General features: G+C 31.4%; 1 protein-coding gene across 8 annotated transcripts in view; it reads left to right on the top strand.

Moving 5' to 3' along the window:
• The window catches only part of LOC408763 (homeobox protein extradenticle), a 64561-nt gene extending 51024 nt beyond the window's left edge, over window positions 1-13537 (top strand). For 3 of the 8 annotated variants that reach the window (XM_026439834.1, XM_026439836.1, XM_026439835.1), the window contains exon 9: window positions 6503-6637. In XM_026439834.1, the coding sequence (XP_026295619.1) occupies window positions 6503-6637 (135 nt within the window). Of the gene's footprint in view, window positions 1-1374; window positions 1470-2914; window positions 6464-6502; window positions 8267-10801 lie in introns of those variants that run through there. The other 5 variants (XM_006557975.3, XM_016911181.2, XM_006557974.3 and 2 more) reach the window with 4 other exon arrangements.
• Window positions 13538-22538: the final 9001 nt, after the last annotated feature.

Below are 22538 nucleotides of genomic sequence, written 5' to 3'. Positions count from 1 at the left end.
TATGCACTCTCCTCGAGTTAATCCGCATCCAGAGCCATTATTGCTCGATCTCGTTCGCATTTTTCTCGTTACCGTTGCGTTTCCAGAAATTTCGTATCAACTCGGAAGAGCGGAGTAAGTTTGCAAGAAAATTAATTTCGCGGTTCATCCGGTTCGGCCACGGTTCCAGATCCCAGAGGGGCGAGAACCAGCTCGAAATGAAGCGACTAAAATGCATACTCCCTCCTGGCTACCGCGTTTTCAAATCACCTCCGCTTCTCGTCTCGTTCTCCACTATGTCTGAATGTTCGCCTATTCTTCACCTCTTTCTCATTACCAACGTCCAAGAATTTTATCGAGCTATCGCTCTCGAGTCCTTCATCGATGAAGAACATTCGGATCAGAACATTTTCTATTTTTTTTTTTTTTTTGTAATGTTAATAACGTTACGTAACTACGATATTATGTCATTATTCGACGAGAGATCAAGTTGTAGAGCGAATACGTGTTAAACTGCGATCTTATCGTGGATTGGAAATATACGTTGTGGACGGATGGAGTATAATTTTAGAATGTTATTTCAGTTTATCGTCTCTATGGTTCGAAACTCTCGAAACCTATTATTATTATTATTATGTAGTCTGTGTTTAGATAATTGTGCTTGTCTCTTTGGATTTATATTTTAATAGAGATGTGAGAAATATAGAAATTTAATATTTGATGAACCAAATGATCGATGACCTATTGTAAAGAATTTCAAAATTTTAATTCGAGAAAGAATTTTAAAAAAAACATATATATATTTATTTTCGAAAGTTTCGAGACTTTTTGAAAGTTTCGAGGTTAAAGATTCGATAAAGATCGCGGATCGAAAATGAATCAGGTTTCGACCCAACTCTAATAATCTCGTAGCAATGATAAAACCGGCCTTGTTGCTGCAACTGGCACTAACGTTTCCGTAATCGCATACATAACAAAAAGGCAATTGCTTGCATACAGTTATATAAGCACCAAGATTTTTTTTTTTTTTTTTTCCTTTTTTTTTTATACACACGTCGGTCTATCTAACATTTGGTCGATCTTATTTTATTATCTCTCTGTTGGTTTCATTTGTTCTTTTTTTTTTTTTTTTTTTTTTCTCCTTTTTTTTGTTAATAACCTCGTTCTTTAATCTGTTGGTTGGTTATCCCGAATCTAACAAAATAAAAAATCAAAGAACTGTGTTTGTTGCAACAAGAAATTGGGGTGCGGTGTGTTTAACGTGTGCTCGCACAATTTTTAAATTGTCCAACGTCAAAAAAAAAAAAATAAAAAAATAAAAAAAAGAATAACGTCTTTATCACGAGCTTGATATTTTTTTTCTTTTTTTTTTCTCTTTTTTTTTTTTATTTTTAGTTTGTGAATAATACCGATTATGAGATAATCGCACCTGCTTTTGATACGCTTGACGAGAAGAAATCTACTAATACGGGAGGATTCATATTTTTGGAGTAAGAGTTGTGTACATAAAAAAAAACATGTAAACTTTATTTTGGCCTTCTTGACGCATTTTTCAATATCAATTTTTTTTGCATAATTTCATTACAATTTCAAATTTTATTACAAAATCGTTTCAGTGGATACCGATTTACTTCTCTTGATATTTCGATTCTTTTCACGATTTTTTTTTTCTAATTCTTTTAAGACTTTAAGCAGTGTAATTTGAGTCCTCTATAATTGAATATTTCAGAACATATCAATAACGTGTTCTTTCATGCATCTGCATTTAAAATTTTCGATTTACAAAGCTTTTAATTTTTGTGCAATTTTTAATAATAAATTTGCAATGTTGGAGTTTGAATAATAATAAGACGTCAAATATTTTAAGTTTAATATTTAATTATAATAATTAATCTTAGTTTCAAATATTTAATAAAATTATTTATTATTTCTTTTCACGCGATTTTAAATATTTTACCTATTTATTAAATTTTAGAAAATTCTATAGAGGACTCTATTAACTCCACTTACGTCTTTTATTATTATTTTAAAAGATTTTACAAATACATTCTTGTTTCTGAATCACTGGACATGTATATCATATTTGAAATAAACATTGCGATTATATTAAACAATCAGTAATTAATCAATTATAACAAAAAAATATTATAATTCACATTAATATATAAAATTATATATTAAAGTACCTTCATAATTTTAATCCAACGTAGGACAAATCCAAATTTCCAATTTCTTTTATTTAAAGAAAATTCATTTTCTTCTTAATTTTATAAAATTTACAATTATAGAGAAAAACAAAAATTCCAGCAAGTGTCCAATGACTTACGAAACGTACGCGATTCGAATCGCGCAATCGAATATTTTACGGTACATCTGAAACGTGTTTGAGCGAAACGGGAAAGAGTAAAATTTCATTGAGCCGCGATATAGCCACGAGATCGTATTTCGAGAGAAGTGCAAAGCGACCTGGAAAAGAGGATCGATTCGAAAAAAAAAAAAAAAAAAAGCACTGACGGCCGCGCGCTCTCGAGCGCATTGTTACAAGCACAGTTCGCACAGTTCTGGCATTTATAATACTATCATATTCAAATACGTACATTCGGTCGTCTGTTCCTTGGTCTCTTCTACTCTCCATCACCTAACGATCCGGCTGACACACGAGTTTCGTAGGCGGACCGTCCATCTTGCCGCGATTCGACACGATTTGAAATAAAAATTGAACATCCTATTTTCTATGAATTTTCTTTTTTCGTTTTTTCGATCGACGAAACGGATGAATTTCTTCGCGCAGAGAACAACACAAGATGTACGGTTCGTACGGTTCCCGCCAGGTTGGGTGGCCGGTTGTTTGCCCTTCGAATACAATCCAAGTCAAGTTCAATCCAATCAAAATATTCACTTAGACTTTTTTTTCTTTCTTTTTCTCTTGGTACAGATGAAACGAAATTCATAGAAGGCGACAGAGAGTGAGAGAGACATCGAATCAGACTTCACGCAATTAGAGAGTGAGAAAAAGAAAAATTGAGAGAGGAGAGTAAGTAAGGAAGAGAGAGGAGAGAGAGCGCGGGAGAGGGAAGGAAGGAAAAATATCACCTGGGTTAAACGAAAGGCAAAACGCCATATATACACACACACACAAACACGCACACGCGCGCGCGTTGGTGTCTCTGCGTGTCCAACTGATCTCAGCCTTTTGTGCTTTTTTGTTGTGTGTTCACAGTGACGCGCCATGCCGACGAAAAAACCAATCGCAATCGTAGATTCGTGATCTTCGATCAGCTCGACGTGCTGGCTTTACGCGAATTCGTTTGCGTTTTAGAGAAAGAGAGTGAGAGAGTGAATGTGGAAGAATGCGTGTGAAACATTGCGTGTTTGACACAGAGAAATTATAACGAACGATGTGTTCGAGATTAAAAATCGACGAGCCGTTCAGGATATCATCCTTCGTTGCAACAAGCACAGGTCTTTTTCTCTTGAGCGGTCGAGGAATGATAGGAGCTTTTACTGAAAAGGAAAAGAAAAAAAAAATGAGATTCGCGTAGAATCGTCAACTCGTCGATAGTGCAATATACGCGTAAATATTATATATATAATAATATACATTTATTATACGTATTTTCTTTTTTTTTTTTTCGTCGAATATTTCTGGCGCTTGATTTCGAGCCTTTCTCACGTATCGTGTCGTGCTTGTCTTGCTCGAAGCCGGGAATTATTTAATTAATTAATATCTGAAAGAAAAAATATCCTTTTATTATCGAGTCTTAAGTTGGGGATATTGTAATTTTTGGATGTTTTTTTTCTTTTTTTTTTTTTTAGTATTTTTATATATTTCGACGCGCAAAATCCGAAAATGAAGGTTTTCTTTGTCAGAATTCATCGATCGAAATATTATTTGCATATTTCTGTAATCTCAGAATGTTTTTCGAGTTATGACGTCATGTTGGAGGATGGAAGCACGAGAGCGTGCCAAGTTATTATTATTATTTAAAATTTTACGCGATTTAATATTATGATGAAAAATATTTTTCTCGATAAAAAATCAACGTTGTAATAGTATTGTCTTCCTTGTATTTAATGCATTCGAGAATTAAATATTGATTCACCATAAGATGGCTGATTATGCTATCGTACAACTTGATTAAAATTAAAATTTTAAATAATTCAATTTGAATTCTTTAATCGAAAGAGTTTTCGAAATTTTAACTCAACTTTTATTCCTTAACTTAATTTTAATTTGACGCGTGCTTCTATCATTTCATTCAAATTGAATATTCAACATGCGTATCCAATTCGCGAAACATCGCATGCACATAATTTCAAATCGAATTTCGACAATTATAACGATATTCTGATTATGCACGTCAAAATTTATAAAAAAAAAGAAAAAAGAAAAAAGAAAGAAAAAGAAAATGTGAGAAATACAATTTTCAATGTCCCAAATTAAAGTTCTTGAAATATCGAATTTTTATAAAACTTTGTATTCGAGATATTCTCGTCTTCGAGCTCTCGAATTAGACTTTGCCAAATGTGCAATAAAATTTTTATAAACATTTTATGCCTTCCTTGGATGAGAGAAAAAAACACGAGGTAGCTCGTTTTTATAGATAAATTACGAAAATTGATGGCAGCAAAAATTAATCCAACCACGTTTGATGTGGAAAAACATGGGCTGAAAGCATTCGAAGTCGGTTGAATAACTAGAAACTTTTATTTCTTTTTTTTTTTTTATATTTCGTTATAGACTGTGTTCAACCGATAACGATGATCCCCAAAAGGATTAATGAATCTGAATCTAGGCGGCTTATTGTGATTTTTAGTTGTCGAGGGATTACAAGATCGTTCGATTCGATCGATTTTCTCGATTACAGTAGCAGTTCATTGTCGGACATGCCTCTTTGTTGCGCATAATGGCACGCGATCAGGCAAACATAGAGCTGGGAAAAACGGGATTATGAGCAAATAAAATTGTTGCATTTAAAAGTAATAATATATTTTCATATATCAATTCATACGAATACTATTTTGAAAAGATGATTATCTCGATTAAGAAATATTTAATTTTAATACAAATATATTACAATTTAATATATTTAAATCGTATTATTAATATATATATACATATACATAATAACATATCAAAACTTGACAAAATATGATCTATTTTCTAAAGATTAAAAAAACTGCATATTGCCTTCCAATTGATGAATGAGAAATAATTCTTTCATTTATGTATCGAATTCAAATGTAAATAGTAAATGGTGTTTGTACCTATATAAATAAAATATTTGCTTATTAGAAATATTTTAGAAACTTTTTGAAAATATTTTTAATTTATTTCAAATTTTTCCCAGTTCTACCACTACTTACAATTTATCTGTGCTGTGCAGAATACACTCTGAAAAAGAAAAAGAAAAAAAAGAAACGCACCACGCGGTTCATATGGCTTTTTCGATACTTAACTTTATTGTTAGAATATCTTTGACAGTTTTGCAACGCACTGCAACACACATACATACATACACACATATATTTTCACGTTATACATACAGAGACTCATGATATGTAACGAATTAACGGAAATCAGAGAACTTCTTGTTGGATGGTTAGTTATAACAAAAGACATTATCGTGGCATGCATGGCTGCATGTAGAATTACAATATCTATATATACGTTTTATTATTGATCTTATAAATAGTAGTACGTGTGTGCGTTTACCATTACTTCTACTTTTCATTTTTTTTTCTTTTTTTTTTTTTTTTTTAATTATCATTGTTTTATTTTTTTTTTTCTCTTCTTGTTTTTTTTTTTTTTTGCGGGACGGATTGGCTGGGGTTTCCTGGGTGAATAAGATACGAGGCGAAAGAAAGTGGGAGAGAAAGAGCGTGAAAGAGAACGGATGCCAGAGACACTTCATATTATTTAGTTTCTAAAATTGCAAAATTCTAAATTTCTCGCGTAGAATGTAGAATAGGCGCCGGTTTGTTGCATTGGCAAATAATAATAATAATAATAATAATAATAATAATAGAATGAAAGGATTTTCATAGTTTTGCTGTTTTGTTCCTTTGTTCGCAATCATCTCGATCATTAGAATCTTTTCGTGTGTCATGTAGCAGGCAAATCCTTTCATGCTCGTAACGGGAGTCAAAGTCCATTTTTGCATAATAGAAGAAAAAAAAGAAAAAAGAATTCTTACAATATAGAAATCCTGATACGAGCAGCCAATTCAAATAGCCCGCGCTTTCGTACTCATTACATACATATATATATATATATATATATATACATATACATACATATATATATATATACATATATATGTATATATTCTCGCGGTTTGAGAGACGTCTGTCTTTGTTGACAAAAGAATGCGTAAAATTGTGAAACGAAGGCGAGGCTTAGTTATCAATTTGACACGCAATTTTGTCGCCACCTGCAGGGGGATAAAGACAGAGGGCTAAAAATCAATTGAAAAAAAAGAAAGAAAAAAAAAATCGAAAAACAAAAAAAAAAATGACGCAGGGCAAGGCATTGGCTGGGGGGCCAGGCGCGGCGGGATGGATGCAGCAACGCGAGGCGGTTCCGGAATTTCCGCCGCTCCACGATTCAGCGGACTCTGATTCTGACCGAGAGAATGAAAAACGACCGCGCGTCTAAAATTACTTTTGGAAAATGAGCGAGCTATATAGTATGGTAACGAGACTAAAAATAAAAACGAGATATAAATATATATATATATATATGTACCGAAAGGAAAGAGAGAGAGTGAGAGAGAGAGAGAGAAAAACGAGGGGGAAAAAAAAGAGGAAAAACATAGTGTATGTCAGAGAAATGGAAAAAAAAAATGAAAGAAAGAAAAAAGAAAGAAAAGCAGACGTACTGCTAACCGGACAACCAGGAACTACTACTACTACTACTACTACTACTACGTCGTCACCCACTATATACCGACACGCACATGCGCTCTCGTTGGTGCATACGGCCACATACACCCACATACGTATACACACATGCGATATACGCGCCACCTCCGAGCCACACACATCATGGAAATAATGTTCGTTGGTGTTCCTACGATTAATGATAACATTAGTTTCCGGTTTTGAAACATTTTTCTCCTTTTTGCGTCAAGAGAGAGGGCCAAGCGCACAGAACGATGCGGCGAATAACACGTAAGTTTTATCGCGGGTCAGTTTTATACGATTGTTTCGATCACTGGTCCTCCTTGGTTCGAATTTTCGCTTGAACGTGACGGCGATCGAAATGAGAATTTCATCGTGTTTTATCATTATAGGTCATCCTGTAAGAAGTTTTTTTTTTAGTTTCGAATCGTTAAATTTATAGGAGGTATAATTAGCGTAACGTTTAGCATAAGCTAGAATTAGAGAAAGAGTTCTTTTTCACGTTGTGTAAAAATATACTCGAAAGCAATAAAGAATTTAGTGGACAATTTTTCTAAGCAGATTTGCACACATGGGATGGCCTATTTAAATATTTGTAATATATAAATATTATATATTATCATAATTATCGTATCGTAATTATGTTGAATCAATTACTACTTAAATTTTAAAATTTAAAAGTACTACTACGTACAGAAATATAAGATATCTCTATATAATTTAAAAGGAAGAAAAACGTTAAAATAACGAGGTTTCGACCGAGGAGGACGAAATGACTAACGTTTCTCGAGGTACAATAAGGGAATAATATTCGACTCGAATTGTGTCATTCGATGGATCACGCTTGAAAGAGAAAGAGAAAAACACATTTCGCATCACACTTGATGTTCGCATCTTCTTTGCCTCTGTCCTTCGATCTTGATATTTAATCTTGCCTTATCGAGTGACTGTGATGCGTCAAGCACACGTCATCTATTTACAGAGGATTTAAAGAGCGAAAAGAGAAAGAGGAATTTAAAAAAAAATGGCGGGCAGAGAGAGAGAGTGTGTGTATGTGTGAGAGAGAGAGAAAGAAAGAGAGAGAGAAAGAGAGAAAGAAAGAGAGAGAGAGAGAGTGGAAAGGACGGCGAACGATAAGAATCCGTTATAGGGCAATTGCGCTCCTAAGAACGTAGGGTTCGCTTCTATTTGAGACAATACGGCAGCGTACAGGCGCCTAGCTAAGGAAAGAGAGGGAGAGAGCGTATACAATCAACTAATTTTTATTTTTTATCGTATCGTATGCCATATACACGCATACATAGATAGACAGCTTGTACAGATATTTTTATTATTATATGAAACCAATTGTATATCTATGTTTCATTTCAATTTATTCACAAAATTTGGTTTTTTTCTTTCTTTCTTTCTTTCTTTCCTTCTTTCTTTCTTGCTTTTAATTTTCTTCTTCTTCTTTTTTTTTTTTTTTTTTTTAATACTTGACCTTTATAGTTTTACGATAATTTTTAACGTCACATTATGTATATCCCTCCATTATAAATGCGTAGCATAATTTTTTTTTTTTTGCTGGGTAAGGATTTAAAGGAATGATTCTCTTTGCGCGTACGCGAAGAAGAAAAGGATTTTCTTTTTTTTTTTTTTTTTTTTAAATATATGTAAGTGCATCAGGGATGAGAAAACGCGTTCGAAACGCGTTGAAAGAGATGTTGAAAATTTTTAGAAGAATAATTTAATACACTGTAATAATAAATAATTTATTAGGAATGTGACGATACGAATTTATTTTTATTTAAATTAATATCTTACCGAGTTTTATATTTTTATTTTAGATAATGATACAGGTTAGATTCTTTCTAAAAAAAAAAAAAAAAAATATGACTGAATTTAAAAAAGTTCTAAACATCGATAAAATTTAGTAAAAGAAAAATTAAGTTTCGATCTTCTCATCTCTGATGTACGTGTATATATATATATATATTTTTTAACTTTCTTCCTCTCTCTTTTTTTTTTTTTTTTTTTTTAATCTTTCGACGCGACATCATAATCGTTCAAACTTGTCTTCTTTTCTATTCTGACGTAATAATTCGTTTTAAAAAAAAAAATCTAATCCCAGCATCCCCGAATATCATGTAATGCTAGCGAATGTTTCCTACGTTCGATTATGGTTTAAGTTCCGAGTCTTAAGTTTAGCTTCGAATTATATTTGCAGCGATGCGTTGATAATGTTTGCGTGCTGATTTGTTCAATTACATACATATGAACGCGAGGACACCATTTTTCTGTAACAGATTATAATTATCATTTTACGATATAATAATAATATTTATTCGTCGAAACAATTAAAAATACCCACCCGTGTATTTTTAATAAAGATAATAATAATAATAATTTGTAGGGGTGTCCTCGTTGTAAGGAAAAGAAAAAAAAAGAGCTTAATATCGTATCCTTTGTTATTATTTTTTTTTTTTTTTTTGAAAAATTGTGTGCATGATTGTACCTACGAGCGAATCGAGAAACTCCGAGCAGTTCTCTTCGTTCTTTTTTTTTTCCTTCCCCCCGCCCCCCTTTCTTTTTTTGTAAACAAACGATTCAGCACGAGATCTTAATTAAAATTCATTTCCTTTACGTCTTTTTTTTTTCCTGTTTCTATTAATTTCAACACCCGATACATATACATACATATGGTGTCGAATCCAGGGTTTTGAATTAATTCGCCAAAATTTCGAACACTTTTCAAACGCATACGTATTCGGCTTCGAGCACAACTCGATCACGTCCAAAATATATTTTCTGATAAAAAAAAATAAAACGTTCACATCGTGGTTAAGAAAGATTGTCGGCAGAAGAAATTCGAGTCGAAGCCGGATTTTATCGAATATATGCGAATATTTTCTAAAAAAAAATATATATATATTAGATAAAAATATAGATTATGAAAAATTGGATTCGACTGGATTCGATATTTAAAAAAAAAATATATATATATATAAATATAATATATATACGATTGCGCCTGTCTACCCTTAGTTGGTCGTACGTACGTAGGTTACATATGTATTGTGTATACGTATACATGTGTATAAAAATATATATTCTATACTTTCGTATCTGTATAACACGTGTGTTACAATTACGAATGGTAAACTTTCTACCATGAACTGGGCAGAAACGTAAAGATTGCGTTCCGACCAAGTTTTTTCTTCGACCGTATGCGTGCATGAATATGAATATAGTCGCCAGAAAAAGATATTTTCAGACAAAAAAATGTCACACGCGAAGCATATATCTTCCATTTCATTCTATATTATTCTATTTCCTTTTTAATTATCATAAGATTTTCTAAACTCCTCTGTCCTCCTTAGTTGGAATGTCCTACTAAGTAGTATCTCTTTTTTATTTTTTAAACATCCTTGAGATGACTTTTAATGGATAGCAGAAAATATTTGCATATACTCTTATCTTTCAATGTAGTCTTTTTTAAAAAAATTATATTCTACATTCTTTATTTTCACAGTATTAAATTAATAGTGATTGAATAAAAAATGATCATTATATATTATATTTTGAAGTATAATATATTTACTTAATAAATTTATCTAATATATAGAAATATTTTTTGTAACCATTATATATTAAATCTAGATCGAAAGGCTCAGAGAGATTTATTTAAAAATTATAAATAATAAAAGAATAAATTTGAAATATTTCAATATATATATATAAAGAATATTAAATAGGATATTTTAACTAAAGAGGGCAGTAATAAAATATTGGAACACTTTTTCAATCTCGATTAATAGAAAGGGAAAAAAGTGATCGTGAGAAAATAAGAGAACGAAGAATTGCTATATAGAGTACAGCTTTTTCACGCGACTGTGTGATCACGTTCGCGTACACGGCCGGTACTGTTTGCTTTCAGGAGCTGTCGCCTTGAAATACTTAGAGGAATCGCAAGAAGATACGCGAAACAGACAATTAACGAGAAAATGAAATACGATGTAGGAACATATAATATGTATAAGTTGTATCGTGAAAATGCTCGCGCAATACGATCACCTCACTATCTGTGATCCGAGGCTCGCCTGTAAAGGCGGGTAATACGAACTAAAACGGAAAAAAAAAAAAAGAAAAAAAAAAGAAAAAAAGAAAAAGAAAAACAAAAAAAAATCGATATTAAGCTATTAATGTTATGTAATACAGATTCTCTAAGCGAGAAGCGTTCACGTTTCTAAGTGACGTGCATATAAAAAAAAAAGAAAAAAATCACCCGATAAATCGAACGATTCGGTGTTGTCGGGATCTGATTTACCGATCGAGTGCTAACGAACGAGATACACGCGCGATATACGAAATTGTCCTAAGCATGCGAATACATTTCGATTGTAAAATTCTTGAAAATTATTTTCGACGGTCATTTTTTCTCGTTAATGGTTACTGTACAACCAGTGGTTTTCATTCTGATCTCGGTGTCCATTTGTGAAAAATCCCTCTCGAGAGGGAATTTTACTCTCAAATGTATTTGCACAGTAGAGTTACACATATACTCACGATCAAACTTCTTATACGAGAAAATTCTTCGTACTACTTGCGAAGAAAGACTAAAAAGAAAAAGTGATCGAAAACGGCAAGTCCCGTTTCCGATTGCTTTACATTTTTTTTTTTCCGTTATTTTCTCCTTCATCTCTTCCCTTCCTCTCTCTTTTTTTCTTTCTTATTCGATGCTGTGTTTATTCGAACATCAAGCGTGAACGCTTCTATGCATCGACGCCACCTTTTCCCCTCCCCCCTCTCAGCGAGACCCATCGAACGAAGATAATCGAAATGAAAAGACGGTAAAAAAGGGAAAAAAAATAAAAGTGATGAAGCAAGCAGATAAAAAAAGAAAAAAGAAAAAAGTACGATCGGGAAACAGAACAGAAACGAAGCAATGGTCCTGCGACACAACACTAATGTATACGATTTTTCAACATGAAAATATTATATATTGTAGCTATACATATAGAAGTATATAAAAGAGAATAGTCCATAGGCAAAAAAGAAAAAAAAAAAAAACTGTAACAGCTAAGTAACATCATTGTAAACGACGATGCTAAAAAATTAGTATAAAACGAGATTTATTTTATTATTATATCAATGGTCGCTATTATTATTAATTACTATTATTATTATCGACGTTATTATAATTGTCATCATCATTATTATTATTATTATACTAATATTATTGATATTCGCGATCCTCGCGTTGCGTTGGATCCCATTGCAATTGTATTATTACGATCCTGAATTGGAAAAAAGCGATTATTATTAATAATTATGAATTATTGTGAAAAATTTATTAACACAACGCCCAAAAACCGTTGGACGTATTTTTTTAATGGCAGAAGAGAGTCGATCGACAGCTAGGTGATTTCTATCCGATTTATTAAAAATATATATATATTGATTGTCGATGATTATCGTAATGGATTTGCGGCTCGACGATTTATTACTTAGCACGTAGGAGAGAAGAAGAAGAAGAAAAAAAAAAGAAACAAAAAAGATATCCATTTATTGTATAAACGAGAAGACGAGGCGAAAATGAGAATTACGAGTATCCTCCTGATGATTAGGTGATTAAATTCTGTTGTTAAATAATATGTCGCGGTTGAGATAGTGTAGGCTGAAGATCGAAAATTGAGAATTTTCAATTTATTTTATCAATATATATATAATATTAATATTCTAGTTTCAAAATTTGGACCATCTTGTATTATATTTATTTAATAATGTAACAATCTAATTTTTAATTTTAATTTCTTATACTATTATATTTATTATTTTTGTTCGACCGATTAATTTTCACGAAGAGAAAAGTTATCTAAAGCGATCTCAAAAGTCAATCTTCAACCCATTGTTTCGCCAACCATGCGACCAGTACAAGTGCGTTTGGCACAGCTAGTATACGACAAAAAGAGCGCCTGAAGTTCCGCCGCGAGACCGGCTTCGAGCGTTTCTTTATAAGCTCTATCTAACATTTAATAAAACGAGATGAAAAACGAGAGAATCAAGAATACGAGATCGATAAGACGAAGTAAAAAGAAAAAAGAAAAAAAAATAATAATAAGAAATAACGTTTAACATTTATGGATACACGATATAAGATATTATATATTCATATTCCTCGCTCCCCTTCCGCTCGATCCTTTTTCTCCAATCGTCCAACTTTCGTTTAAGATAACCTACAAAAAAAAAAAAAAGAATCATCCGCAAAATTTACTCGAAGCGCACGCCGACGCGTTATTATTGCATTTATGTTTTTTCATTGTCGGATGAAATTTCAACTTACTTTCCTGCATCACTCGAAGAATATCGTTTCTTTTTTCTTTTTTTTTTTTTTTAATTTAAATTTAAATTTTCTAACAATGGAACGTTCGATTTTTAAAAGTGTTACAACTCCACATGTACAATTCTTTTTCGTAATTATTGATTCTTATATTTCTTAATTTCTTGTTTTGTTTTATAAAAAAAAAAAAATATAATGAATGTGATTGAATATTTTATATACTGTAAAAGATTGGAAAGAAAGTTGAAGTCGCGTCTCGATGTATACAACAGTATACCACAGAAATCATTGTATCGATTAAAATCATAGTAAACTTAATAAAACGCTCAAAAATAATATCGGTTCGATTTGTACAACTGTTTTATGTTATTCGTACAAATTATCCCTTTTTATGCACTTTTGAAACTATCCTTATATAAATATATCTTGATATTTACAGCTTGTATTTTTTTTTATCGTATTTTTTAAATTTAAAAAGAAAGGTTTATTAAGGAATTAATTCAAAATTAAATAAAAGGTGAGATTTTATGGAATTTCGTGTCCTATGTTTCTGAAATGTCAATTGCGACTTTCTATGCATTTCTATATATATTTTATATACAGGATATCTCTACTCTATTGTTATTTTTTTAATTTATGTCGTTATTTTCCGTAACGAAAAATGTTTCAAATAAAAATTGAATAGTTTCAAGAGAAATGTTCTCATATTATTTATATTTCCCTAGTGAATATGTAGAGGATGTATTAAATTATTAATATATTGTATCGTTGTAAACCTATTAATTTTCAACGGTCTAGACAAGGAGAGATAATATGAGAGAAGGACAGATATAATTTTTTGCGGTCTAGACAAGGAGAGGAAATATGAGAAAAGGACAGAAATAGAGTAAAAATTAGGGAATCAGCGCCATCTGTAGAGTGCCGCAAATGAAACATAAAAAGAAAAAGGATAGCAAATAAAGAGAGAAGGATAGAAATAAAGAAATTGACTTCTATCGCCATCTGTTAAGGAACAAGCGCATTTCTTTAAAAATAGGGTAAAGTAGAGTAAGAACTGAAGACTAACGCCATCTGTTGAATACCAAATACACTTGTTAGGCAAGTTAAAATAAGAATTGGATATTAGTGCCATCTATCAGATATTTTTAGAAATATATGTTCAGCAATATGTTACGAGATGGCGCTGTAGTAAATTAAGAATAAAACGTTGGCGCCATCTGTCAGATATTTTTAGAATTATGTGTTCAGCAATATGTTACGAGATGGCGCTGGTAGTAAATTAAGAATAAAATATTGGCGCCATCTGTCAGATATTTTCAAAATTATATGTTCAGCAATATGTTACGAGATGGCGCTGTAGTAAATTAAGAATAAAATGTTGGCGCCATCTATCAGATATTTTCAGAATTACATGTTCAGCAATATGTTATGAGATGGCGCTGGTAGTAAATTAAGAATCAAATGTTGGCGTCATCTGTCAGATATTTTTAGAATTATATGTTCAGCAATATGTTACGAGATGCCGCTGGTAGCCAATTCTTGCTATTCTGTCTTTTTCTAATTATTTTCTATCCTTGTTTATATAGTTTCATTTGCGGCAAACTGAAGATGGCGCTGATTCCCGAATTTTTATTATATCTCTGTCTTTTTCCTACTATTTACTCTCTTTGTCTTACGTATACCAAATTACAGAATATCCATTGTACGCATTTTTTTATACTTTTTCAAAACTTAATCTTTAAAAAATATAAATATTGTAAAAAATATAGATATTACGTTGAAATTACGAAATTAAATCATTAAAAATTTAATTTAATAGTTTGTATTGATAATAATTTACAAATTAAAATTATTCATTAAAACTTAGTAAGTTTTAAAGTAAATTTTCAAAAAAAATAATGAGATTTTTAAATATTTTTAATATTTCATTTAAAAAATAATAAATAATTTATTTTTAATGTTTAAATGTATAAGAATAATTTGAAAAATATAAACTTTTATACTTTGCGATTATAAATTGATTTTGATTTATATTTATATATAGTAAAGTTAAATTTTAATTTGAATCATTATCAACGCAATTGTTTTTTTATATGAGATGTGAATAATATTATGTGTAAAATTAATTAAAATTTCTGTGATATAAAAAAAGCATTTTATATTACATCTATTTTATAGCTTATCTATGATTGAATGAGATACAAATGGAATAAAAATTTGTATTTTGAAAATTACAAGTTATAATTATATTTCATAAAAAATGAATGTTTTTTTTTACGAAAAGCAAAAGCTATAAGTATGAGAAATTTTTTTTTATTAGTATATGCATATATCTTCATATATTTGGTATAAAAGGATTTTATTAAGCGTTCGGTGCTGCCATCTATCGAACTGCAGACACTATACAGGAAAAGTCGATCGAAGAAATAATCTAGTTTTTGCACCAATTTTAAAATGTTGAAAATGCAATTTTATTAATTAGTCAAAAGTCGAAAATTTCGAGAATATTAATTAACGTTCATTAAAGTATCTTAAATATAAGTGAAAAAACACGAATATCTTGAAATATTTTAACACATTATTTTATTGGTTTTTTCCTTAAAAAAAGAATGAACTTGAAATTGGTTGTTGGGTTTTTGGATTCTGGCGAGTAATGACTGGGCATTTCGAAGCGACGATACACACTAATTTGCAAATTGAACTAGCTATGTATATATATAATATTTATATATATATATATATATATAAGGTAGGTATCTTTTTTCTCGTTTTTTTACTGCATAATACATAAGTAGTAATGCATGTTTACGTCTTCATTTTCATTCTCTCTCTCTCTCTCGCGCGCTTTCTTTCTTCGCACTTTCATTCGCACATTCATGCCCGACACCGAATCGGTCATTTTTCGTAGATTCAAAGAATAATCAAGTTTATCGTTTCGTTATTTTCTCTTTTGTTTTCTCTTTTTTTTTTTTTCGTTTTGTTTTCTTTTTTTTTTTTTTTTCTTTTAACATACGAGAGTTTTCTCACTGGCAGATACACTCACACATATAGAATACTTATTTTTCATTTAAAGAAGAGAAATGATACAATTGAATGTTCGCGTCACGACGAACACGAGAAACTGAAGCGTGTTTCTTTTTTTTTTTTTCTTTTTATCTACGAGAAGAAATTCGTTCGTCAGTCGTGAATGGTTATGAATGAACATTATTGTTCGTAAACGCGCTTCTTATTATAGAAATACGTTTCCTCCAATGTTTCTTTCTTTTTTTTTTTTCGTCGATAAAAATGTCGTTTCGATCGATAAAGAAGGACTGGTTCCCCATTCGACAAACGTTCGATTTCATATACTTATATACTTTTGGCCAATCGTCGTCCGTGTTCTCGACGCGACGCGAACGATGCACGCGAACAATGAAATACGTATAAAGGTACAATCTCCACTCGATCTGCTTTCTTTGAGAAAAACAAGTGTTCCTTTGCATTTTCACATATGCACACATCTATGTATATGTATATATACATATATATGTATGTATATATGTATAAGTAATATACAATAAGTTTACAATAACGCGAAGATTGGCGGGATATTGCGCGAAACAGATATATATATCCGCGAAATCGTAAAGAAAGAACTGGATATTTCGATGCTTGCCAACACGAGTGTATTACATCGAGGTAGATTAAACTATATATATATATATATATATATATATCTGTATATATCATATATATATATATGAACGCATTTTTATCGATCGTCGGTAATGATTTCGCGCAGAATCAATCCGCCAATCATCCGCCATTCACACAACTGGTTAGCAGCACTCACTGCTATTATTATTATATCGCTATATACCCTTTTTTTTAAAGTTAGTTTAGTCAAAGTTAAAGCTTTCAATGGTTTTTTTTTTTTTTTACTTCTTTTCCCTTCCCCTTTACATAATGTTTTCTTTTTCTTTTTTTTTTCTTTTTTCTTTTAATAACAATGGTACACGCGACTATTAAACGTTTATTCAGATTTTTCGCGTTTCTTCGCTAGGTTTTTTCCCCTTCTCCTTCTCCTTCTCCTTCGTCGCGTTAAATTTGTTTCCTCTCCCGCTTGCACGCAGGCACACACGCAAGCATTCTCGTTCGTTCTCTCATTTCTCAGTCATTGCCAAGTTTCTCATCGCTTCAGTTCAGAGTTCTCAGTTCATCACTCTTTTTTCGTATCCCGAAAACTCGAATTGGCGCGCCGCCTATTGTACACAGCCAGCCATTGTTCGCTTTGCCTTTCCTCTGTATCAATTTCTCCTCGATCCGTTCTTTTTTTTCTCTCTCCTCTCTCTATCTCTCTCTTTTCTCTCTCTCTTCCCAGCTTCCTTTTTCGCATTCTTTTTCGATTTCCACATCGATACGCTATTGTTCGCCAACTATAATATTAATTACGACGCGAAATGTTAGCCCTGTTAGTCCACTGATGAAAAGAAGATGGACGAACGATACGGATGGACAAGCGTGGTGCGAAAAAACGGTGCAGGAGAAACGGGATTTGAGTTTGTTTGCGAGCAATAGCGCACCGTAAGTTTTCTTACAAGCGAGATATATATATATATATATATATATATATATATATATATATATATATACGTGATAACCGATCGCGATCCACGTTTGCAAGGAAGCTGCCTCGTACAGATCGGAAGAAAATTACACTATTGTTATTCGACGAACAAATCGAAACATTATTACGTTATTCTAATAGATCGAAGAAAAATTTTATATTGGAATTTCCCGTTAGAAAATTTCGTGATATTTCTCCCGTTAGAAAATCGTTCACGATAATGATGATTGATTCTTCGATCGAAAGGAAACGTCACTCGTGACCGACCGTGTTTCAATCTCTCGCGTGACGTTTCGACCAAAAGATTACGAGTCTTTCTCCACTTCTCGTTTCTTTTTGTTCGTTTTTCTTTTTTTTTTTTCTTTTTTTTTTTCGTATCCTAGTTTCGTGAACGTGTAATATTAAGGCAACTCTTGTTACTATTTAATGATTTATCGCGACTTCCCTTCCCCTTTACCATCGTTCACCCGCCATTTTTTCGTGGTATTCCAATAAAGATTACCTGCTCTCGATCTCGCAACGAGCTACGCAAAGCTTTCTCGCTCCCTCGAAAATACATTTATGCTCTTTCTGTACATAGTATCGTTTCGTTTCTTTTTTTTTTTTTTTTTCGTATTTTCTTTTTTTTTCTTCTTCTTTTTTTAATATTCTCGATAATAGAGAGACCGTCCAGTCGAGCGACATCCGAAGAAAGTTCGAAGGAAATAATATTCGACGAACAAACACGATGGTCGCGCGCTCGTTTAACCCTTTGAGGGGAAATCGAAGTGTGTCGTTGCTTAGCAGCGATTTTTTTATTAGCGAAAAGAAAAACGAGTTTAAGATCGATGAATTTCGTGTAATTTGTTCTTCTTTTTTTTTTTTTTCCTTTTACGCTGCCCTCCTTAGTCAAAATTTATCTTCCAAAATATACGAATTCAAATATTTGTGATCCTCCATGTGTCCTTTAAGTCAAAGGAAAGTAGTAATTGTAGTAATTTGCGCTTTATAGTAGTTTTCTAGAATTTTTTAATTTCAATTTCTTCTAAGAAGGACATCAAAAAGAAAATATAGATAGAAACTTCTCGCATATATATATATATATATATATATATATATATATATATATATATATATATATATATATATATTAAATAGGATACACGCTTACATTTACTGCGCAACGGCACACTGTATTTCTTTCGTTCCATCGAATGGGGTACCAGGGTCTTTCACGAGTTTCCACATTCGAACAGATTCATCTGAGAAAAGAGAATTTACAGTATTATCAAATACGTATTTTCCAATTATCAGACGTTCGAGAGGAACGATGAAAACGATCTTATATCGGGATATAACGAATATTGACCCCGGTATTCCATCGCAGGGCGGGCAGTTATGTTAACTAAGGAGGGCAGTATTGCGTTACCCACGGCGGTGCATGGGTTTATTAACGTTCCCCAATGGTTCCCAAAGAGTCAAAAGATCCGAGAGTTGGAGAGAGGGTCGCTCGACTCGACGGTTGTAATATTTGCGCGGATTTTATTAATTTTCAGAGCGCGAAATGAAATCGAATAATAATAAACCTGAAAAAAATTGACATCCGTCGCCTTTTTTGAAATGATACCACAGCTTCGATCTGCAGATCTCGAGAGCTAATCCGTAGTAACTGCTGCGCGTATGCTTGTACGATCAAACAAGAAGAAATTTCAGATCAATGTTAACTCTTTTTTTTTTCTCTTTCTTTTTTTCTTTTTTTTTTTTTCCTTTTTTTTTAACCGTTCAAGTTATACATTTTATACGTCTATTTTTATACATACAGAGAGATCGATCTGTGTTATGTGTACCGTCTGTAAATAATGTAGCAGTGTCGATCGACGAGATTTCGATTATTTGCAAAAGTATGAAACTCTACGGAGCTCGTCGGCCCGTCCAATAGCCGAGAGGTCTAGTGACGAAGTAATTACTTCTCTCTTTATATATCTCTCTTTCCTCATATTTTCTCGTGATTATTTATTATCGATAAGGGCATTTAACGTCAATATACGCTTTCATTATTCGTTCGTATCCACCTATATCTATATATATATATATATATGCATATACATGTATTATTATTATATATATATACATATATATATATAATATATTTTTATACGTGTATACATATTTATATATGCGTATTATTTATATGTATACGTATATACATGTGTATGCATACACATATATACGTACGTATATATAACACACATTCAAATACACACATATACATATATATATATATATATGTATGTTTAAGTAGAAAAACTCTTAATCGTTAATGTTTTTTACGTGTTATTCTCATTTGAAATCATTCAAATCATTGTCAATTAATATATATATATGTATATGTATATATATATATATATGTATATGTTTCGCTTAGCGTTATTATTATAAATAAATGCAATTAATGAAATCGTTCATGGATTATTAATGCTTGACGATCGACCAAATGATTCTTCGAAGTCTCTGCTGCCTAGAACCGATAGAAATTCATATAATCCGGTAACGAGTTCGTATTATTACACTGTAGTTTCTGTTTTTCCCCCTTCTTCTTCTTCCTTACTTAATTATTTATTTTTAATCATTACGTACTTTCTACGAACGAGCCGAGAAGTGTCTTTTCCTTTTTCGTTTAACCGTCGAACTCGAGTCGAGATCACTCTATTATTATACAACGTGTGTTCACACCAACGTTACGTCTAATCTTTCTTCTTTCCCTGTTTCTCTGTCTTTTCATCGCATGCTTCGTCTCATTTTCTCTTTCCTCTTCTTATCATCATTAATCATTTTATATTTCAGGATCTTAACGATTCACGGAAGAGTTTCGCACCAAATTCAAATTCGAAGACAAGGATTCACGATTCTTAAATTCTGGCTACTACTGGCTGATACCTATTATAGTAAATATATGCGATTAAATTCCAAACTTCTAAATGTAAACCTTTTGAAAACTTATTACTCCCCCTTCCTGAAACTACTACGATTAGATGAATTTTGCTGAATGCAAAATAGAAGGATAAATCGGAAAAATCGATAATTCTGGCTTTTGTCTACTTGGACTGGTTACGTTGGTGGTGGAGGGTTACTGATTCTATCTAGACGTATCCTCGTGATTCACACGATGATTCTTCCGTGAAACGTTAAAATATCGTATCAAAGTTTTTCCAGATCCTTCTCGATATTTCTCCTCGACAATATAGATTCCAATTCCAATCAGCATCGTTGTTCGCGCATACTCCTCTCGTTTCATTGTCACATAGAATACGCTGTCTCTTTTCCTTTTTTTTTTATTCTTTCAAAAAAAGCGAGATTTCTCGTCGAGCATGCTGCCTTCGTACACCGCGAGACGGGAAACGTTTTTCATAATCACGTCTCGTTCAACCTTCTGGTTCATTGTTTATATAATTATATCGTTTCTCTGATATTCGTCATATCAATATTATCAGCTTTATCGTTATTACTATGTTCTTTTTTTTTTTTATTATCGTTATTATTAATCGTCCCTTTCTTAACATTAATTTTTGCATCGTAGTTTCACTCGCGTTCAGAAAAGATATTTATAGCGCGTTTCAAAGTTTAATTTAATTATTAATTATTTATATATATGTATATTTATTACTTACATATATATTTATACGTACATCCTTGAATTATAGAGTTATATGTATATATATATATATATATATATATATATATATATATATATAATATATATATATATTTATATTTAAGTGTTTGTCGTTTCTTTTTTTTTTTTTTTTTTACGCTTAAATCATCGTTAAGAGCTTGGTCATATGCTTGCCTTTACGACGCTAAAGAGTTTTTTGTATTTAAAGTTTTTGAAGATTTCGACTTTGAATCTCGCTCCCACACTCATACGAAAAATGATTTATACGATTTACTTTTTTTTTTTGTCTCTCCTCTTTTCTCTAAAACTCGGCAGTCGATCCTTTCACCCTTTCACTTTCTTTCGCATTAACCATTCATCATTACCCTTCTCTCTCTCGCATTCTTGCTTGCTCTCAGATTCTCTCTCTCTTTCGTTCGTTAGTTTTTCCACTCATCGTCCTCATTCTTTCTTACTCGACATTTGGTACAAACGCATTTTGAGGCTAGAAAATTGTCTATCGACGCGACGGTATCGTCGATCTGTCTAGATTCTTTGGATTTATCACAGAAAAACAGTTTTAATAATATTTCCCTCTTTTTTTTTTTTTTTTTTTTTTATTTAACCCGCGCGTACCGTTTTTTTAATATATACACGTTTTCTAATACTTTTCGAGATTCGATGGTTTTTTTTCTTTTTTTTTTTAAACAATAGACGTAATTGTAACGTATTATATGTACGATTATATTTTATTAATGTTAAATGATAAGTAATATTTTTAAAATTCTTTTTTTGAATTAGAGCTATACGCGATGATTTATTTATTTATTTATTTTATTATTCGTATAAAATCGTTTGTATTAAATAATTTAAATAAATTGTACGAAATAAAAACAAGGAATGATAATAATAAAAATAAAAGTTCTTATTAAATTATTCTTCTTATAATTCGAAAGAAATAATTCGAAAAGAAGGAAATTAATAAATTATCGAAAAAAATATTATTTAAACGATTTATATAATTTATTAGAGATTCAAAATTATCAATTTTAAATTTACAAAAATAAAAAACAAATTTAAACAAATTATGAAATAAA

This window comes from Apis mellifera, linkage group LG3 (assembly GCF_003254395.2).
Source record: "Apis mellifera strain DH4 linkage group LG3, Amel_HAv3.1, whole genome shotgun sequence".
NCBI classification, from domain to species: domain Eukaryota; kingdom Metazoa; phylum Arthropoda; class Insecta; order Hymenoptera; family Apidae; genus Apis; species Apis mellifera.
This window is presented reverse-complemented; position numbering and strand designations above follow the sequence as displayed.